The sequence below is a fragment of the Phaenicophaeus curvirostris genome, chromosome 15 (assembly GCF_032191515.1).
Source record: "Phaenicophaeus curvirostris isolate KB17595 chromosome 15, BPBGC_Pcur_1.0, whole genome shotgun sequence".
Taxonomy (NCBI): domain Eukaryota; kingdom Metazoa; phylum Chordata; class Aves; order Cuculiformes; family Cuculidae; genus Phaenicophaeus; species Phaenicophaeus curvirostris.
Window position 1 is genome coordinate 7,806,341 of NC_091406.1, and position 21,574 is coordinate 7,827,914.

At 40.3% G+C, this 21,574-nt stretch overlaps 1 protein-coding gene across 7 annotated transcripts in view; it reads left to right on the forward strand.

Annotated features, from left to right (window-relative positions):
• The window catches only part of SGCD (sarcoglycan delta), a 376,457-nt gene that overhangs the window by 312,005 nt on the left and 42,878 nt on the right, over positions 1-21,574 (forward strand). For all 7 annotated transcript variants that reach the window (XM_069869201.1, XM_069869200.1, XM_069869198.1 and 4 more), the window contains 2 exons: positions 4,804-4,891; positions 7,563-7,682. In XM_069869201.1, the coding sequence (XP_069725302.1) occupies positions 4,804-4,891; positions 7,563-7,682 (208 nt within the window). The remainder of the gene's footprint in view (positions 1-4,803; positions 4,892-7,562; positions 7,683-21,574) is intronic.

A 21,574-nucleotide genomic window follows, 5' to 3' on the forward strand; every position in this document is an offset into this window, starting at 1 on the left:
CCTGCTGCTACACCACCACCTAGAGATGAAGATCAGATCAGTGCAAGCTGCCCCTGAGCAGCTACTGCGGTTAGGTATCCCTGCAGAAGAGTTCAAATAAGTTGAAAAGCTTAGTGAATACTTGCTTGATTTTTACTGGAAGTTGTGATCAATGTGCTGAGAATGTAGGAGAGCTGTTCTCCTGTTTAAGAGCATTGCAGTTTCCCAAATCTTGCTTAGTTTATATGAGGGAGATCTGTTCCCCAGTGATGCGAAGTTAATCATCAGCACACATTTGATTGACCCTGGTATAAATGTTTGGACAAATGTGCTTGAATTATTTTCAGTATTATTTGGTCATTTTACAAATCGTGCTGTTCTCATCATTTCAGATGTTGTCTAAGGGTATCTTGCCAGAGATATCCTTTTGACTATCCAGATTACAAACATACTGACTGTGCTCTATTATTACAAAATTGCCTGTTATAATTTCAAAGTATTTCCAAATATTTTTAATGATTCCTTAAAACAGTCTAAGGACATCTGTTCAAGTACTGAATTTCCTTAAAGACAGCACTGGTTGGGATTTTTTTTTCAGCTGCAGATTAGTTTTGTCAATCAAAATGCTTTTTCTGGTTTAGTCTCTGATCTAGAAGTTTTAGCGTCTCTTCCAGACTGAGATGAAGACAGACAGCTAGTGAGCTGTTAGGGCTTGTTTTGCCATATGTTTAACCTTGCAAACAACCAGTTGATACCTTTTACGAAGTCTACTATATTTTACTGAATGCCTTGCTGCATAGTGAGAAGACAAGCTATACTTTTTCTCTGTGTTTTTGCTCTTTTCACATTCTTTATTCTGCAGCATGTGTCCAGTGTTTTAATATATTGAGTACCTGTGTCTACAAGCATCTGCATTGTTTAACCATTGGTTCTGCTAATGAGGGGTCAGAGTAAGAGGCAGAATGATGTGTTTATTATGTAGGATTTCCTGCAGAGATGAACAGTGGATTCATGGTGGATTTAGATAACCAGGCTGAAGAGTCCTTAATTGATTCCAGCTTCACCTATCTGCAGAAATGGAGCTGCAGCCCACAGCAGGGTGAGACAATCCACCAACATCCAACAACTCCACCAAGGAAAATGCTTGAAATGTCAGAAGCAAACACGAAAACGTGCAAGAGGGGAAAAAGATGCATCGTATTCCTATTGATGTTTCGACCTCAGTTTCTCCAGACAAATGCTCAAAGGAAACCCTGGAATGAAACAGTACCATAAAATAGCATCAGGAAGGAGGCAACTGCTGATTTAATTTACAAAATTGCATAGGAACTTATATCAAGAGCTATAGTTTTATGTAGTGCAATGGGATTGCTAAGATGGACATCAGCTGTGACTCTGCTGACATGCCACAGCATCAAAGTTCATAGAGGGTTGTGCTAAAGAGGTTCAAATTCTAACAGCCAAGTCAGGGCATAGAGAGCAAGTCAGTGGCAGCATATGGACAAGGAGCAGCGTCTGCATTTGTGAAAAGAGGTGCTAGCAAACCTTGTTGTCGTGTTTGTGATGAGAGGAAGAAATGAGAGAGAAAGATTTCTCAGTTCATCAGATACTATGCAGGTAGTGAAATATGTTGGGTTATTGAGCAATCAGGGATATCAGATGTATTTTATCTCAAATGTGCTTTACTGAAGAATTGGATTGAACCGTTTGGAGGGGAAAAGTTTAACAGAGAGAAGATTATTTTCCTGCTTTTCTTTGCATCAATCCCAAGAGTGAACCATATTTAATTTTCAATATTATTTATCTGGAAAAACTTGTAGATGAGTTGTTGCATATTATACCTCAGAAATGTGGTGTCTCAAATTTACAGTGTTATCATTAGTCAGATGTGTTTATTTATTGCATGCTGATATTCTAACTCTAGGTCTATCAAGTGTTATGACAGTTTGTGTGAATATTACTTTGCTACTTAATTATGTTTATGGTGGTGGTGATGCCATTTTGATCTAAATTTCCACTTGCTTATGTGTATCAGAATACTTAATTTTGTGGCACGATAGCAGGAAAGTGGAAGAGAATTGGCAGGTTTTGTCTTTTCGGTTATAATTTCTGACTGTTTTACAAAATTTTTAATTCTTTAATTATTCTTTTCTGTGCAATTAAAGGAAGCTGGCGTCATCACCAAGCTTACAACAGAGGACACATTTTCTTAAACATTCAGTGTGTAAAAAAAAAAAATCTGCAGAATTTTCAGCAAAATGGTGTAAGTTTTTCAACTCCTTTTCATTTCTTAATGGAAGAAGAATTATGGAAATGAGAGCAGGCATTGCATTAAGTGCTTGAAATGTTCCCTCCCTGCAGACCAATAAAAAACATAACTCTTCCATTAGGGAAATTTAGGTTTTTGAAGGCTGCTTGAATCTGAGCTGTGAATCAGTGAATGAGATGACTATACTGGGGTAAGTGTTTCAAGGTCTGATTATGTATTCTAAGTCTTTTGTAGGTGGATACCAACTCATAGCTTGTCTTGTAAGGCTTCTTTGGAGCATCTTTTTCTGTGACACTTTTTATATTAACCACTTAGCCTGTCTTGTAGAACTTCAGTAGTACAATCTCCTGTTATGCAGATCAGTAACAGAATTTCAAAGCCATGGGGATTGAGTGATTTTTCCTAACTGAATTTGGGCTAAAAGCTTTCCAGGTCTTTCCAAAACACTCCAGCTACTTGCATAACTCCATAAACAAAAGTGAAACTGTGAAAGTCATAAGTGTGATCTTTCTGTGCTTCATATGTTGTGTATTGTGATCATAGTCTCACCCATGACTCTAGGTTATGCAGACTGTGACTATCTACCATTAAAAATATCTTTCATTTTTAAGTGTGAAAGTGTAAGTGTGTAAGTGAAATGAAAATGTAGCAGTAAACTGCCATCATTGGAGGTGTTCAAATTAGGTCCCTGATCAGGGTTGCAGAGAATTAGTATCACAACAAGTGGGTATTCAAGAGAAGCCGTCATTTTTTTCTGTGTTATTAACCATGAAACAGTAATCGATATTAGTTTCTAGGTTCTAGAGAAACATGAATAAAAATTAACAAAACTAGCAAAATCACTAGCAGTCATTACCACTGCTCTTTACTTCTAACATACTAATTGCATTTCAGTTTCTCGTACTATATTACTTAAGCTGTCAAACGTATCATGGAGGCATGTTTTGTCCTCATTCAGTGTATGAGGAAATGGAGACACCAGGAGCTTTTAAAACTTGTCCAAGCTCTGGAAATGATTAAGTGGAAATCATTCTTTCTGTTATTTTTATTTAGTTGTAAATAGTCTGTTTGTAGCCATAATGGTCTAGTTATAATTGATCAAACGAAACTAATTTCTCCCATTTTTGCTGAAGGGCTGATCCCATGGGTACATGCAGCACAAATAATTATGGCACCAAATATAATTGTGAATATTCATTCACCTGTGGGACTGGTTTTTAGTTTTTTGAGGTTGGTTTTCTGCAAACACTGCTGGGAATCGTTTACTCATAATTAGAAGTGTTTCTTGAAGCCCCAGTCCATCACAGGACTCCCATGAGTGCATTCTTGTGCTCCTGTTATGTTTTATATGCCGACAACCTAGTCCTTCTGCCATGATCCACAAAAATGACATCAATGCAAATGTTAGTTTTGCTGCTTATAAATTCAGGAGGCAAGGAGAACATGCCTGACCTACCAATCTGCCATCCCCATTCCGATTATCCATTCCTAATGGAAAGATACTTTGGTTCAGGAAGCACATGAACATAAAATTTTCAACTCCTTGCTGAATTTCTTGCTATTTTACCCCCTCTACCAGTCCTATGGCTTAGTCAATTGGTGAATTTAATCAGCCACCTGCTTTAGACATTATGAAGAGACACTGGCAGCAAATTTCCACCTCACACATTAGATTTTTGGCTGATATAAGTTGAGGTCACCCTGTGCTAGTGCCTTAGGTGGTTAATAGCCCTGGAGAAATGAACTGTGTGGACTGGGGCTGCCTATAGAAAACACGAGTTTCCAGGTGTCTTGGATGCATTTGCACACAGAAGGAGCCAGATGGTTTTCTCTGTGGGTTTACTTTAGCTTCGCTCTGCAGGAGAAATACCTGAGATGGATGCTGCCAGGTAGCTGTGTGGCTTCTATGTGTTAACAGCTGCTCTAGCTCTTCTCTCAGAGGTGTATTTAAAGCATAAAAAAATGAGAAATGGGCAGAAATCTTTGTAGTCAAGTGGGGAGTGAGGAAGACTTCATGTTTTGTGTATCTCCAGACCTGATGAGATCAGTCTGGTCCCAGGCTGGAATCCTAGACTGGAATGTGATGCTGGTACATCCCAGATATTTCATAAGTGCTTGGAGATCAAAGGCAATTTCTCTATGTTAATGAGGTTTTCTCGTTCACTGCCCTTGGGTATGGCTCATTCACATGGCCATTGCTGACTTGACCCTGAAATGCGCTGTTGCAGTCAGCCACCTTCCCAAAACACCGTGACCTTCAGGAAGCTTAGCTTAGCCCCCATATAACCTGCACATTTTAAAGCAACAGATTGATGGACATATACTGGCAATAAAACTAGCCATCCCTGAAACAAGGCTAGCTCAGGACATTATCTGGGCCAGAGCTCTGGACTATAGTTTTATCCTGGACAATAAAAATTCGTGCAGGGTAGCCTATACCTCAACCACATGACCAGCCTGGGGGCCTTTAACAGCAAATCTCCAGGTGTCTCAAGCAGTCTGGTCTCAGGCAGCTGTCCTGTTCTTACATGCTTGCTCTTGTGGTCTCTTTCCAGGGCAACCCACTGTACTTCCAGTCTGCCAGAAATGTGACAGTGAACATCCTCAATGAGAAGACTAAAGTCCTTACTCGCCTTGTAACAGGTAAGGAGGGGGAAAGGCTGTGTGGAAGAATTAAGGAGGGATGAAAGCAGGTGTGTTGTGGGATGCTGCGCTGGCTTTAGGCAGCACACAGGAGGGGAGCCCAGGTGTCCTGTAAAGTAGAAATGAAAATTTCGCTCCACTTTGTAGAAACAAAGCTAGCGACATGAAAGCTGTGCTGGAGAGGCAGCTGGCTAGTGCTTTCTGATAACGAAGCAGACCATGGTTTTCATTTGAAAGCCAATCCAGAGACAGAAAGGTTAGTTGTACAACTTCAGGGTCAAGAAGAACATATGCAGGCTGACATTTCTGTTGTAACAGGCACAGGCTTTTCCCAAGACACTTTTAACTTGCCTGAGATCTTGGGAACTCTGCAGATTAACTGTGGCTGGGTTGAGATACTGCAATTTAGAGCTCTCTCTGCACCTGCTGATGAAGAATGCTCTTGTGCTCCTGGGAATGATTGTGTTTGATGGGGAAATAGGTGTTTCATAAATCCCTAGCACAGAGCAGCCTTTGAATGAATGCATGCGTAATTTGGGTTGAAAGAGCCTAATGCATTATATATTTTAATATATATGATATAGGTTATATACTTATTTATTGAGATTTATCCAGGGACTGGGTGAAGTATTGCTGTGTGGCAGAGCCAGTAATCCATAAACATGTTGTTTCTACGTGAGACTGGGTTGTTTGGTTTGCTTATATAAAATCTTGGCCTCTAGTCACAGTATTAAATAATTAAATATGCAGCTTCACTAAGCAATGATTTAAGCAGCACGCATGAAAATTGCCTGGAGGAAGGAAATAAATACAACCCCAAGCTCCCTGATTCTCACATTCAGAATGAATGTGCTTAGCTTGTTGGTTCTCCATATATTTTCGAGAGGGTGTTTTGTTCACTTAAGCACCTCTGTTTCATAAGAGCTAGGGAGGACACAGTCAGTGACATCTCCCAGTGTGATCTTTTGGTTATTGAGCTCATTTATGCATTTGACAGCAGCTTTGGTTTCAGAGTGGAGCAAAGACGTGGTCTCATATAGTGTGTGCTGCAGCCATGAGTAGGGAGGCAGGTAATTAGCAAGTTGCAAATCAAACTTAAAGCTTGAAAATATTGGATTTTCTCAGAATGGCTGCAAGATTGTTAAGTATTTCCAGGGATCTCGGCATAGCCTCACTTTTCTGTAGCGTGAACCATGCTCACGATTGTGTGCCCTCATGCCAATACAAATGACCTGTGCAGGGAAATGCTGGGTGTAGATGAAGAAATACTGGCTTTCAGGTCTTTTTTCTCTTGTCTTTTGAGAAATGGGACTAGTCAGAAGATGGCCAGAAGTAATGGGAAGTCTGATCACCTGCCTTGTGCAGTAGCATATTCCAGGGAGGCCGTGCCTTGGACTGGGTTGCTCAGGGCTGTTAGATGCTGATTTGTCCAAAGTTTAGCCTAGGCTGGGTAGCAGAGGGGTCTGCTCTTTGTAGCCTTTGAGCCACAGGCATGCACAGAATTGTTATTCAGGCAGCTGATGCTTATCGGGCTCTGCAACAAAACGCGTTGCCAGAGGCTTTCCAGCACTGCGGTGCACAGCAGCCTGCAGGAGAAGCAGCAGAATTGAAATAAGGGTTACAGAGGAAAGTTTTGCTCATCTAAAAACTTTCTGAAACGTGGGAGGCTCTGCCATTTCCCTTGGCCTGTACATGGTTGAAATGGTCTAAAAGAAGACATTTTTCACCGGTAGTGATGTTTGTGTTTTTCTTTTTTAAGAACTGGGCTGTGTATGACACTGATATCTTTTTAATCCAAGTATATTTAACAGGCAGAAAAACAGGAAATTTTTTTACACCACAGCATTAGTCCAACAAAAATATACTCAGGAACTTTTGATACCTCTTAGAAGAGCAACAAAGCTGGTGAGGGGGCTGGAGAGCAGGTCTTACGAGGAACGGCTGAGGGAGCTGGGGGTGTTTAGCCTGGAGAAGAGGAGGCTGAGGGGAGACCTCATTGCTCTCTACAACTACCTGAAAGGAGGTTGTAGAGAGGAGGGTGCTGGCCTCTTGTCCCAAGTGACAGGGGACAGGACAAGAGGGAATGGCCTCAAGCTCCACCAGGGGAGATTTAGGCTGGACATTAGGAAAAAATTTTTCACAGAAAGGGTCATTGGGCACTGGAACAGGCTGCCCAGGGAGGGGGTTGAGTCACCTTCCCTGGAGGTGTTAAGGCATGGGTGGACGAGGTGCTAAGGGGCATGGTTTAGTGTTTGATAGGAATGGTTTGCCTTGATGATCTGGTGGGTCTCTTCCAACCTGGTGATTCTATGATTCTTACAGCTGCACCAATACTCTCAAAGCGTGTCTGGGTATAGTCATTACTATTTCACATGTAGGTTTGTCTTTTCATAAAAATTTTCCAACTATCCCAAGTTTATGATACACGGAAGCGTTAGCAAAAAAATAAAATAGTTGAGGGGTTGTTATTTGGGTAGAAAACTGTGCCCTTTTATAATGAGGGATCACCCTCTAAAAGCACAGACCTCGCTGTTTGATGTGTCAGGTGCAAGTTGTATCTGCAGAGCAATTAGTACAATTTCAGCAGGTGGACTTATTAATTATGTGAAACTATGTGATTTTATTATACTTTTCACTAAAAAATTGTGTTAAATCTTTTTTTCCCCTCTAGGTCCCCAAGCAGTGGAAGCACACAGCCAAAAATTTGAAGTGAAAACCCTCTCTGGAAAATTGCTGTTCTCTGCAGATGACAACGAAGTGGTGGTTGGAGCAGAGAGATTGAGAGTTTTAGGTAAAAGATTATTCACTAAATCACCATGTTAATATGCGCCTCTTCAAATTTTAGAATATTTTTGCCTGACTTTCATTCATGCTTGCGGAAATCTTCTTTAGGAGATAAAGCCTTTCACTGTCTTTATTGCTCTGACTTCCCAAAGCAGATAATGGCCAGGAGTCCCTGTCTGAGGGGGTGCTTAACTTGTACAATATGTTATTTCCCCTCCAGAAAAAACTATCCTGGAAGTGGCTTATCTGGCTCAGTGAAGCAGCTTAAAACCAGCTTTGGAAACTGAGCAACTTTATCTGTTTGGTCTGGGATGAGGGACAGTGAGGGGTTGCTCTAAAGATGCTTCTATGACTGTCATCACTGTGGATGAGGAAACCTCAGGCTTCTTGGTTTTGATCACGTCACTTTCACCAGCTCCTCCTTCATTTTAAAGCAAACACCAAGGAGAGGAGACCTGCAGTGCAAAAGTCAGCATGAATGAGGAACTGAGATTAATCCTCTGAATAGTTTGGTGGCTTTTATATTAGGTATTTTTCCTTAGCCACATGCAAGAGCACATTATGCATTTCTGAGCCGTCTTCAGCTATGCCGTGTGTAGGGTTAAGCATCCCATGCATGCGAGGAGAGGCCAACCTTACCAATGCCACTGCTTCCCCATCTACCTTCTCAGACTGATGGGGAAACTTGAGCTCTATTTTAGCCTGTGTAGGATTTGCCTCCCCAGCTGTCCTGCCTCCTAGGCTTTACATTGGTAATTCCTAAAAAAAAACTGGCAACGCACTTTGTGTTGGGAGAGTGGGGGTTGTTTATTGTTTGTTTGATCATTTTTTTTTAATTTGAGCAAAGAAACAGTTGTGGTAATTGTAAAATTTTATAATTTATTTGATTGTTATGTGACATTACCTCTTAGGAACTTGAATTCTCTTGCTCTCCAGTTCAATCTGCGCTTTTTGGTTAGTCTAAGATTTGATTGTGAATGTTTCCATCTCAGACCAAACTGGGTAGCTTAATAATGCTAGTAGTTAATCACACAGCAGTGCCATCGGTCTCTGTGGATGCACTGATACTCGTCTTCTAATGTCTACATTGGATGCAAAACCTCTGCTCTGATTGTTCCTTACTTCTCTAGTAAGTTCCTAAACACAGAGAGATCAATGAAGGAGCTTATAATGATATATATTATTTTTAATTATTATTTCTATATATTACACAGCATATGGCTAGTATATTACATATAATCAAAACAAGCTTAACATTAGTGCCTCATGCACGGGACTTTGTATTCAACCCTTAACATTTTTCGTTACCTGATGTTGTGCTATTCTAGATGGTTCCTGTTTGTAGAAAGGCTAAGCATAGCTCTTTGCAAGTAGCTGGTGGTACATACGGAACTAGTTCAGTCACCAGCTGTACAGTTAGGTGAGCTTTATGAGATAAATGCTAAACTTCACAAAAAAACCCGTACTTTTCTTAGCTTAAAACTTTGAAAAGGACTGTTGAAAATTCTTGCAGTGTTACAGAGCTTGGGAACATGTTCTAGCACAAATCTCCCTTCACACTACACCCTTCAGAGCTAATTAATTTTACAGTCTTTGTGCAGGGTAGATGAAGTCAAGAAGCAACAGGTTTTAAGTGTTTTCTTGGAGACCTTAAAATAAGAGATTTATATGATTGGTTCTACAAATAATAATACAGAAACTTTTCTCCACAAGTTGCAAGTACTTCTGTTCAGATTACATGCCTACAAAATATTACTTTTTATTTACTTGACACTTTTGAGAAACCAGCAATTATTTTTGATAGTTATTTTGAGTTTCTGCCTTGTTTTAGTCTCCAGAATAAACAGCATCAAAAATATTGCTAACCACTATAGTGCACTTTCATTTTTATCTGCAACTGCTTCTCAGAGTTTATTTAGGCTTGTGCAGAGCTATCAGAAAAGAAAAAGCAGAATGATAGCACTAGTGACATTGCACGGCAAGTATTTCAATGACCTTGAGATGAAATGCTTTCAGAGTTCACGCTTGGTTTTGTTTTTCTCCAGCTTTGCTTCCTCAATCTAATTTTATCTCCAAAAGTGTTTGCCATGGCTGTTTGCCATGCTGGGAAGTGTTATACCATATGTTCATATTTCTTCCAGTGTTTTTGTCTGCACTTGAGGCTAGTCCAACTTGTAGTACACAGACAAATTCCTTTGATCATTTTTCTGGTGTTTGGGATCTCAGGTGCTGTCTGTATGTGTCTGCTGACACCTATCTACGCTATGTAAATAGTCTCACCTTGTTCTTGTTATTGTGGAACATGTACTTTTTATAGAAGGAAATGTATGTCTGCAATCTAGCACGGAAGTCATTTCACAGAGGTTAGAGCAACAGTTATTAGGCTTGTGGGTAGCTTTTAATCTTGTTCATTATAATTACTTTTTTTCTCTGTACACTCTTCAAAGTTGATTCTGAAAGTTTGTTCTACAAAGTAATGCTGAAGCCTTGTTATGAGAAAAGAGGTGCTTTCCTTCTTTGATATGGACTCTGCTCTGGGTTGCTAAAGGATTTTTCAACATTAGCAGGGCATTAAAAAAGGGAGGAATACACAGGATTATGGATAAAAAACAAATACAAGTAGGACATGTGCTGCGTTTGATGGTGCTTCAAAAAGTTGCACAGCATGGGTAGTGCAGATTACCAAATGAAAGTGCTTTTTATTTTAACTGTATTTTGTGGAGTTATTTCTGATTTATAACCATATATGGATGTAGAAAAGCAGAGTTGTCCCCCTCTGCTTTTCATGCATGATGTAATTTAGAGTATTTCAATGACTTTATTTGATTTAGTGAATCCAGTCAAACCTGTTGTCATAGAAAAGATTGGAGGGTAACAGGAACTTTGGTTTGAGGATAACAAGAGCCGTCTGAGCCCTTTGGCCATGGTGAGCTCTGATAACATCTACACGACCTTTTCCAGAAACAAACCAAGTTTCTTCTGCCTTGCTCAGAGCCAGATGGGAGTTCAGCAGCTGCATTGGTCCAGATGACTCAGAAGGAGCTCATGTTTGCCAGCAAAAAAGTCATGTAGAAACTGAGCCTTCTGCCAAATTTGATCTGCCCTTTTTCTTCTAAGCTCCTCTGCCAGTGCCTGCAGTTGTCCAGCCATCTCCTCCACTCTTCTGGTGGAATCGGATGGCAGCACATCCTCACTGCTAGCTCTCTTCTCTTTTATAAGCTTCCCTCCTGTAGTATTTGAGTGCCTCACAGTCTTTTAAATGATAGTACAGCAAACCTTGGCTGCCCAGGGAGGTGGTTGAGTCACCTTCCCTGGAGGTGTTTAAGGGGCGGGTGGACGAGGTGCTGAGGGACATGGTTTAGTGTTTGATAGGAATGGTTGGACTCGATGATCCGGTGGGTCTCTTCCAACCTGGTGATTCTATGATTCTATGATTCTCTCATTCCGCAGAACCATGACTCCAGTTTTGCAAGGCTTAGATTTTTGAAAGCAAAATCTATCACTTCTCTTCCCCCTAAATGGCACCATGGTGCTACTCGTGAGGTTGTGCCTGGGGTGAAATGTAACCCCCCACTGCGCTGCCCACTGCCATGGTCAGCAGTGCTCTTCAGCAAACCGCGTGTGGATACAAGCTAATGCCTGGCTGGATGGCCCCCATGGGCTCATAAACACATACGGTCTGCATTATGGGAGATGAATGAGCTGGTCCTAATTGAATTCTTATGTGGTTCGTCCCCCCTCCTCCCTCCCTCCCTCCAGAAATGAAACGTGTTCAGACAGTCTGAAAAATGGTGCATAAGAAATACTCTTTAGTTAAAAGAGCATAAAGAATAACTTTGATATATATTAATTACCAATTTCTTTTAATAGCATATTGAACATTATAGCATTTATAAACAAAAGACAATCATAAAGCATTATTCTGACTGTTAATTGGCTCTATTTATTCTCCAGATTAGTTTTTAAATGTGCCCTCTAGATGCCACTTGATACTAATTAACAGAATTACATTATTATCTCTATAGAAAAGCATTTTTAATTAAATCTAAAGCAATTTAAATTAGCATGAATTTTTACAGAAATTAAATTCTGTTCAGATGCTTAATTTTGCCATATAAGACAACATCTGATGACATGCCAGTGTCATTTCTCCAATGGGCCTTGACATCTTTTTTGGAGATTATTTTTTGAAGTTTGTTTTCAGGGAAACTTGCCAATGTACTCTGGTGTTTAATATTTATGATGGATTAAACCAGGTTTTTTTTAAGACTAAATATTGATGGGAATCCACATGCATTACTGTGAGCTGAGATAAAAACATAAAAAACTTGTTCCTGCTGCTTATAGGCTTTTGCAGTCCCTGGTTTTGAGTGGGGGAGGAAGGTTAGCGTGGGAGGCAGGATTGTATGGGCTGGATGCTGTCCCATTACAAATCAACCACTCTTTTTAACTACTTTGAAGATTACAATTTTGCTTTGCAAGGATAGGATTAATCATAAACTCACAAGGTCCCTTTTTTTGTAATAGAAGAATACAGGGATTGCTCCCAAATTGTTCCCAAGTTGCTCCCACTCTGGGTCCCTGGTAAACGTGTCACTCACTTAGATATTCATACTAGCATAGTGTAAACTTTATTCCCAATATATATATCCCAATGATAACAATTTGGCTGAAGCCTTACCCAGTGGCAAACACTAAATTATCTGTAGTCACAGTAGGGTAAGATGCCTTTCATCTCCCAGTATAAAGACTGCAGGAGCTTCTCTGCAGATGTGTGACCCACCCACCCCATGTACAGTCCTCCCTAGCACCGTGCTTGGCTAAACGTACCTTTGATCTCTCTGACTCCTTGTATGCCCTCCCTTCAAGTAATTAGTCAGTAGCTTTATTTTTACCTTGTAGCTTTTCTCCGCTGTAGCGTATTCCCTCTGAGCAATGAACTATGTTGAGCATTCAAATGCTCACCACAGGCTAGGCTTACAGAAACCTTAGTTTGGGAGTGCTTTTTGTCCTGGTTTCTCTCCAGATGCCTGGGGATGCACCTGAAAAGAGGAGTTAGCTGTTGAAATGTTATTGTAAATTTGTTAATGAATTTGGAGTAATTAATTCTATTACATATTTCTAGCATTTTATTTATGAGGGCTACGTATTAGGGACTTTAGAATTTTTAGGGGAGGAACATCAATGATAAAATCAATGTAGCCTAAGTTATAGTCAATTGGGTCTCTGCATAAATTGTCCCATTGAAAGCTCATTTCAGTGGGAGGGTTTAGGTTGGTTTTTGCTGTTGCTGGGAGCAGAGGGAGTAGCCTGCTCTGTATTTGCAGAATATGAAGTTCTGGGTTTCATTACCTGTGGAAGGGTTAAAAAAGCATTTGCAGTGTCCTTCACTTTGGACAAGAGGAGAACACGATTTAATATGAATGTGGTGAACTAATATGCCTGTGTAAGCTGGCCCAGCTATCTTTAAAGCTTCACATCTACAAACATTTTCAGAGAGCCTTGCATTAGCTTGAGCTAGGAGATTCCCTGCAGAACTGTGGCTGCAACACCAGCTTGGTTAAAGGACTCTGCTCACATTTCCTCAGTATTACAATTTTAGTAGCTTCTTGGCGTGTCCTTTCTAGCTTGTGTTTGCTGCACTATTTACAGCAGAGTAACTTTAATGAGTTCAAGAGTAGTTATATTTCATGAAAATAATCCACAAAGCTATTTGACTGCCACCAGTCATTTTAGAGAGTGGTGTAAGCTAGAAATTTAGCAACTTCCAGGAATTACTGCTCATTTTTGCTGCATGCGTCCTTCTTCAGAAGTGATTATTTATGGGTCAGGACATGCAGAGCTGCCCTTTACAGCAGCCATTATGATTTCAAAATAGCATTTTGCTGATTTGTTTGTGGCAGAGGGAACAAATTTTGTAGTCAAGTGTTGAAATCGGGCCTGATCCGGGGTAAACAGAGCTTTCTGGTCTCACCATTGACTCTGCTGCAACTTTACGCTTGAGGATAAATGCCGAGCTTGCACTTGGTATTGTGAATTTTGTATGTTTTCTGTACTATAGGTCTGTAAATAGTTTTTTTCAATGGACAAATGGTGCTGCAAGACTCATTTCTTAACAAAATGAAATATTTTCCTGCATGGCAGTGGACCTTGCTGGAGTACCTCACTGGCTTCTGGAAGAAAATGCTGTTCTATCAGCCTGGGGTCAGAGGCCTTTCCCAGTTCATCCAGTTGCAAACGAGCTCCTGTTTGCCCAGCCTGCTTCAAGGCACCTGGAGGTAGCAGTTGCTGCAGAGCTCCCTTCTGTGCTCTCAGCAAGAGAAAAGTGCGTGGCACAACCGCGCTGCTTGTGAGGATTGGCCAGGCATTTGACCTTCTGCTGAAGATGTATGAACTTCTTTAGGAAGCAGCTGCAAATATTCACTATGCATTCCCTATAGGTAATTAAGCAGCAATACTAATGCAGTCCCAGAGCAATTGCCAAGCTGTTGCGTAGTCATTGGTCCTGCAGAAAAAGGACAGAGAATAAAATGAGGAAAGGAGAGAAATGCACTGACAAATGAAGACAGCAGATTTTAGAATGGCACTAGCAAGACTGGAAACTCCCTCCACTGTCTGCAGTACTTAGTCATGGCAATGAAGTTTCATCAAATTCCTTTGCATTCATTGCAGAGCTGTGGTGCTGGAAAAAAAATGCTTAACAAAATTAAGGAGCATCAGGGAAAAAAAAAATCTGTTTCCTGTCAGTGATTAAAGACACAAGAAAATTCATTTTTGCTCCTGGATAGGAATTGTGCTAGTGCTGTATCACCATAAAAGTCAGGTGGGAAAAAGTGATTTAATCTGTAATCAGCAGTGACAAAGATTTAAAAAAACTAGATAGTAAAAGATGATTTGTTTGAATTGGGTGGGGTTTTTTTCCCCCAGCGGCTGGGGTGGGATTTCTGGATGCTTTCTTCCAAATAAAGTTTTTCCCGTGATATAAGGGAAGAAATTAAAATGACTAGATCTTGAGCAAACATGTAATTATTGAATGAATACTCCTGATTGCTTTGCTACCTTGAGGACAATGGGCGTAGGCGCTGTTGTCCATTCCTTTTAATGCTGAATTCAAATAACATTGCCCTCCTTTTTCAAAATCCACTCATCCAGGTTGTTGGAGGGAAGACTCTGTGTTGGGAGGGAGATACAATGTGAAGTTTTCCTTGTGTTTGCTTTTTCTTCAAGTACATTCTAGACAAAACTGATAGCATTTATGTAAAGAGTGTAGGCTTCTAGTCCAGGCTGAAATGTGTGTTCAGATTGTGCTACATTAATCTTGTTTAAGGAAAAAGAAAAATCATCCACCATCAGATTAATATTGATTAAATGTCACAAGGATTATGAAAGAAACATACTGTACACTTACCAAACACTGAAATCAAGTTTAAAAGTGTGGCAGATTTATATTTTATTTCCTGAGTGTCTTCCACAGCTTTCACAACCTGATCTGTTTGAAGCTCACATAATATTCTCCTTGATAAATTTCCACTGTGTATTCCTACTTCAGGTGCTCTCCTGAGTTTCTTTGCAGCTTTGCACAAGAATGCCAAGAAGAGCTTCAAAGGAATTCAGTGATGACATTGCTATTGTTGAGCTGCAGAAAAAGTGTTGAAGGACCCCAAAACTAGTCAAGAAGGGAATATCTAGAGGTCAGCATAAGTTGTAGCAGCCTTTCTTCGTATGTCTTTTCTCAGTTTGGATGCAAGCCCTTCTGTGTTTTTCTGTTATTCCCTTTACATTTCCCAGACATTCTACTATTGAAGTTAGGCTGTAACGTGTGTCTGCAGATACATACATCACTAATAACCCACAGGCATATCTTAGAGCTGTGGTTCATCTTGTTTGCAAGTTTTCTAGTGTAAAGCAAGGCTTCATTTTTTCTTGGGCGTATGAGTCAGATAATTGCTTCTCTTCCACCCAGCAGAGCTGGCAGTGATGGAGCCACAAGGAGTTCTCATCTGTCCTGACTCAACCACAGCCCAGGGTTGACTCGCTGCCCGTGTGCACACCGTGCCAAGAACAACATCTAAAAGATTCTAAATATATTTTATTACATTTTAGTATAAACACCTTTGTTGATTCTGCATATGATTTTATTACTTAGATTGCCCTTTAAAGAACAACTCCCCAATACTTCGACAATGAAGGCAGTCAGACGGACCTTTGCAATGCGCTAGTTTTGTACTATCCTCGTCAAAAAAAACAGGAATGAAGCTTTATGGCTTTTGTTCAGTGCACTGGCTTAACCTAGCCAGGCTATCATTGTTGCACCCTGAAATGGAGCTCTTATTGATTTCAGATTTGATAGGATTCAAAGGGAAAAACAGCAATTACTAAGTTCATCCATTTAAAAACATAAATTAAGGATGAATAAGGCTGTTATAGCTAGGAATTAAAAGAAGCAGGCACAAATCATTTCTACCTGTATCGTATTGGATTTACTTCCTGGACATCTATTTGCACAGACACTTTTCTGAGACTGTCACATATTACCTTGATGAGACCAACAGAGAAGAGAACCTCGTCAGACAGTTGTTTTCATGAACAAATTGCTGAATGTGTCTTGATCAATAATAGCAGGAATAGAGGTAGCTCATGGAGATCACCAGCACGCTATAAATTGCCTGTTGACTTCAGCTAGAAAAAAAATCATAGCAAATCCTTCTTCTCCCCTCATTTGCACAATGCTACATTAAGGCTGAGCACTAAAGAGAAGATACATTTAAGCAAACTTAATCACTAAGTTTGTCACAGGGTTCTGAGACCCCAGTGTCATTATAAAGCAGTGACATACAGCACTAGAAGTGCAGTGTGGGTCTGTAGTTATTGCTAAAATACACAGAGTGGGAATGAAAAGTGTTGTCTAGAAGGAAAAGGAAAGTTGGGGAGTAGCTAACCAGGTGTTATCTGCACATGAGCAGAAATTTCTCTCCTTCACATTCTGTTCACCCCCAAGTGCTGTTCAGCTGATTGCCACCTACCCTTGACAGCAGGAACATCAATCATTAATCTAAAAATACCTCCAATCGCATTGCATTTGTGCTCTTCTTCTCCCCCTTTCAGCTGACAGCAGTAGAAGCCTAGAGCGAGCTTTGTGCAGAGGGAGTGGTATGTGATCAGTATCTTGTCACAATGGCTGGAGCCCAGTTCTGGCCAGAAGGAACAGGGATGGCTTTGTCTTTGCACCAGAGAAGCTGCCAGGACAGTGTTGTGCAGCTCAGGTACTTTTGCCAGGCACAGGAAGAGTAAGAAGCAGCTGGGAAGGCTGAACCATTGATGCCCACTTTCCTCTGGTTGGATTTGATGTTGATGAAGAAGCTCCTTTCCTGGGGCATTTGTAACTCCTCTCTCATCCGTGAAGTTCATGGCATCCAGTCAGCGTTGAGCCCACACTAGAGCCTTCACTTTGGTGGTGCGTTCATAATTTCCCCTTCTTTTCTCACAAAGCTCATGAGATTGATCAGACAATTCCACATTTGGATGAATAGGGCTAATGCTTTAAAAGGTGGCCCTGAACAAGAGACTGGCAAACCAACATGGACATACAGAACATGATGCTTCTGCTTTCTTTCAATGCAAAACTAGAATAAGAAACCTCCTCATTTTATGCTATGTTTTGAATTCATGTAATAGAGCAAGGTGATTGTGAAAAGCACAGCCCACTGGCCCTTTTTGTTGGTCCCATGTTGGAAACAGTGAGGGCAGCATCTTGGGCCAGACGTGCTCTGCAGCAAGAGGACAATATCTTCCTGTGCAAGAGCTGGAGTTGTTGCAAAAATGCAACAGCCCCCTGACACTGGAGGCTCCTGTGGTGGATGCAGAATGAAAAGAGGGAGGTGAGAGGAGGTCCAGAAGCTGAATGTAGCTCCAGCAACTTACTTGCAGTTGTCCAAACTGCAGCCAGGATTGTCTTCTGACTGTCTTCTTGATTTTTGTTCTTGCATCAAATGAATTCATACAGGGGTCTTGGATGGTTTTGCCCCTACACCTTATGCACTAGAAAGGAAAAAAAAAACAAAACACTCTTTAAGTGAATCTTTATGGTGATTCAAAATATTTTAGGTAGATCCTGTCATATGTTTTATAAGTTCCTGACTGATTGTGTGGAATTAAGTTATTGGGCAGAGAACCAGCTAATGGAAACACATTGATGAAATCATTTTTGAGGGACATTAAATGGAACTTAAAATAAAGCTGAAATGGCTTTATGGATTTTTCAGTCAAACTGTTTATGAACATTTATCGGTGGTAAATTACACAGTGTCAGAAGAGGGAATCAGTAGGTATGGCTTTTAATAGAAGTTGCTCTGATATAATGTGAGAAAGAATAATTTTTTGCCTAGGGATGTACAGTATAGTATGTTTAAATACAAATTATATTATTGTTTTCTCTTAACTGTCTTTGGATCTTTGCAGGTAAGTTACCCTTAGCAGCAGCAGAGAGTCTCATAAGATCAAAAAGATTATTTCAGTACTTTGCAATGAAATAGAAACTTTATATTATGTATTTTTCGTGGTGTATAGCAAATGCTTTAATAACAGATTATTCAGGAAGCAGAAGCTATGTTGTACAACAATAAATTTAATTTACTTTTGGTTTATACTCAGTAAAGGGAGAAAAAGGGTATACTAGCTTTGATTAAGAAGGGAGATTGCAGCAGCTAAGTCTTGAACTGTTAGAACTATACATTAACACTATTTGACAAAACCCATCATTCCTCAGGTAGAGGACAGTGAAAATAAGACCGGGGAGTACAAGACTAGAAGTCACCTGCTGGTCTTGCATGTCTTGTCCCTGGTTTTGAGACCCTACATCTTATAGTCACAAATTTGTCAAATCTGTTAGATCATCTGTCCTGTCTACTCTGCCTGAGAAGCTGCTCCCATTTTTGCTCCTCTTCTGTCTAGAAAACACCCACTTTTCTTCCCAGATATATTTGGGACAAGTTTATTGCCACTTGTTCTCCTGCCAACATTGGCCTATAGCCAGTAGTTCTTTTTCTTTCATGTTATTTATTCTCCTAATATATTTATATGCAGCATATCCTTCTTTAGCCATCATGCTGCTAAGCAAAAAGCCAAGTCCTTCCAGTCTTCTCTTGTAGGATAGACTTTTTCTGTTCTCGCAGTCATTGCAATATCTCCTCTCTCTCTGTGCGCTTTCCTCACTGGGGATGAGCTGGGGGCTACATAATAGTTTAAGGATTCACTGATGATTCTTTAATATTGTGATTTTTTTTCTATGTTCCTGTTAGACTTGCCTCTTGCCTTTCAGTTTAATGTCACTTTTATCTTCCCTTTGGCCCTGTCACTTTCCCATAAATCATGAGTAGTGCTCAGCCTTTTTCCGGGAGACATTCCCATCCAGGGAGCAGCCAACATGGAGCAGAAATTCTTATTGCTTCCTGAGCACATGACTTTTGCCTACATATTTTCTAATTTCACCCTCTCTCTCTCTCTCTTCTTGTACTCCATAAGGTCAAACATTTCTTTCTCGATGACATCCCAGTCCTCCTCTGCAGAGCCAGAATAGCACAATTCAGAGTCAAGAGCACATTTCCCTCAAAGGTTCCTTCTCTTTTTTTGCCGAAGCCTTTAGTAAAACCACTAAATGCAGTCGCTTCCTCCAGCCTAACAGCTTCACTTTCAATGCCATCCCACACTGATGCTATCACAGACAGACTGGGGACTTCCACAGTGGCCAAGAGCCAGACTTTGATACAAACATTCAGTGTAGTTAAATCTGTCCAAGGCAGTTGTTTACATTGCAAGGCACTGCAGGAGCTGCCGATCCCCTAGGCAGAGACCAAGGCTCTTCAACATGGAAGTGAGAGGGCTGGTAAGTATAAGTACATTCGAGGTGTATATATATTTCTAGTAGCACAGAGAGAGGATGGTTATTTACCATTTTTCACAGTCCAAGGCGGAACAAGCATCCAGTTGAACCATCAGGCAGCAAGTTGAAACCACAGGAAGAACTTCTGCAGAGTATTTAATTAATCTATGAGCCCCCCACCCCCCCACTACAGAAATGGGGACACTTCAGATGATAATTAGATGAGGAAAGCTTATCAGTGTCTCTCCAGTGGCTGGATGACACAGCCAGCTCAAGGAGTCCCTCAGCTGCTGACAGCCAGAGTCAAGGGAGGAATGTCTCAGTGCTGGTCCCTAGGCATCCCCTCCTGGCTGATGTCCTAATTGGTGACAGGGACAGGTGGCCCTTTGGGAGATCATATGTTCTTAAAACAGAATAATAAGAAATTACAATGTCAAGGTAGGAATCTTTATTAAGGCAGGTAATATTCACTTCTAATTCGTATCAAAGGAGAGAAACAAAAAGATTTGGAAAGCTCGTTCCTCTTCCCAGTGCATAAGGGACTCTTCCATTGATCTGGGAATAAATAAGATAGGTGAAGAGGTTTTGAGGACTGTGTGTAGGGAAAGGAAAACAAGATGGAAGAAAGGAATAGCAAGCTTTTTTATTTTCAGCCTTCCTGAAATGACTGTGTTGGAGCTTTCACTGGCTTTTTTTTACCAAACTTGCTTCCTGCATTTCAATTAAATAATGAAAGCCTGGAAAACCCCAAGTCATGAGAAATATGCTGAAGTTTCTCCTTATTCTGCAGGCATTTCTGGTTACATGCAGATCATTAATTTGGGCTTTGCATAACTTAAGTAGCTGATTTAAAGTGTATAAAAATGAATTAAAATTCCCAGCATAAAGTCACTATTTAAGCAATATAGGTGGAAAGGGTACAGGAATATCTATATGAAACTCTTCAGCTGCACTTCCTCATCTTCTTCCTGTCAAAAGTCATTGTTCTGTTATGCAGATGTGTGCAGACTGCATCTTTTGCTAAGTTTCATTGCAGAGCTAATAGCCAAGGCAATTGTGTGGATAAGCAGAGACTTAAATCATCTAGAAACTGTTGAGAGAGGACAGATCTGATAATAACAACCTTCATGGCTGGCAAGTTACACCTGCTTTTGACAACTTGTAACGATGAAGTCTGATAGTAAAGTTAAGAGCTAAATATCTGTATTGTGCCATAGGATCAATTTCAATTCTCAAGTATAAGGCTTCAAACTTTAGACTGCTTTTATCATCTTTGATATTACTTTGTTTTTCTCTAGGTTAAGAAGGAGTTTGTTGGGTTTTTTTAATACACGTTAGCGTGCTTATTTTCATTCTGATTGTTTTTCTTTAACGCTGCAGGACAGCTTAGCTGATTTATTTCTGTGCAGAGAAAGTGTAGTCTTAATGAAGCCATGAGTGTTTCCCACCTATAGCAGAAGCTACATAGGGATGTTGTATTATCAAGTTTTGCATCATCTCAGAGCATTTTTTATTCCATAATAGTGAGTTCCAAACTTCACATAGGTAACAATTATAATAGCACATGCTAAGAAACATCTCAAATGGTATATGTAAAAGCTCTTATCAGGTCCTGTAGTTTGCACCAATAATTTTATTTAAGCAAAAATTAAGGAAATAGAAACTGTCACTGATGCTGTTTGCATGCTGACACTGAAATTGCTGTGACGACTACAGATAACAAATGACTAATTGTTCACAGTTCATGTGAACACAAGACCACGGGTCTAAATACAAGAATACAGGTCATACTACTGGGTAGGCAGTTATATATTAGAGTATATGAAAATTAATTTCTAGTGTGCTGCTGTGCGTAAGGCAGTTACTGCCTTTCTTAGCTGTGTTTTAATTGGAATTTCAATGGCAGCAAGAGCATGACGTTCTGCAGAGTAGAATATCAGTGACAGCACCTGAGGACTCCTGTGTCCCAACAGAATATTTTAAAAGTGGAATGGGTTCAGAAAAGAGCAATGAGAAGTCTA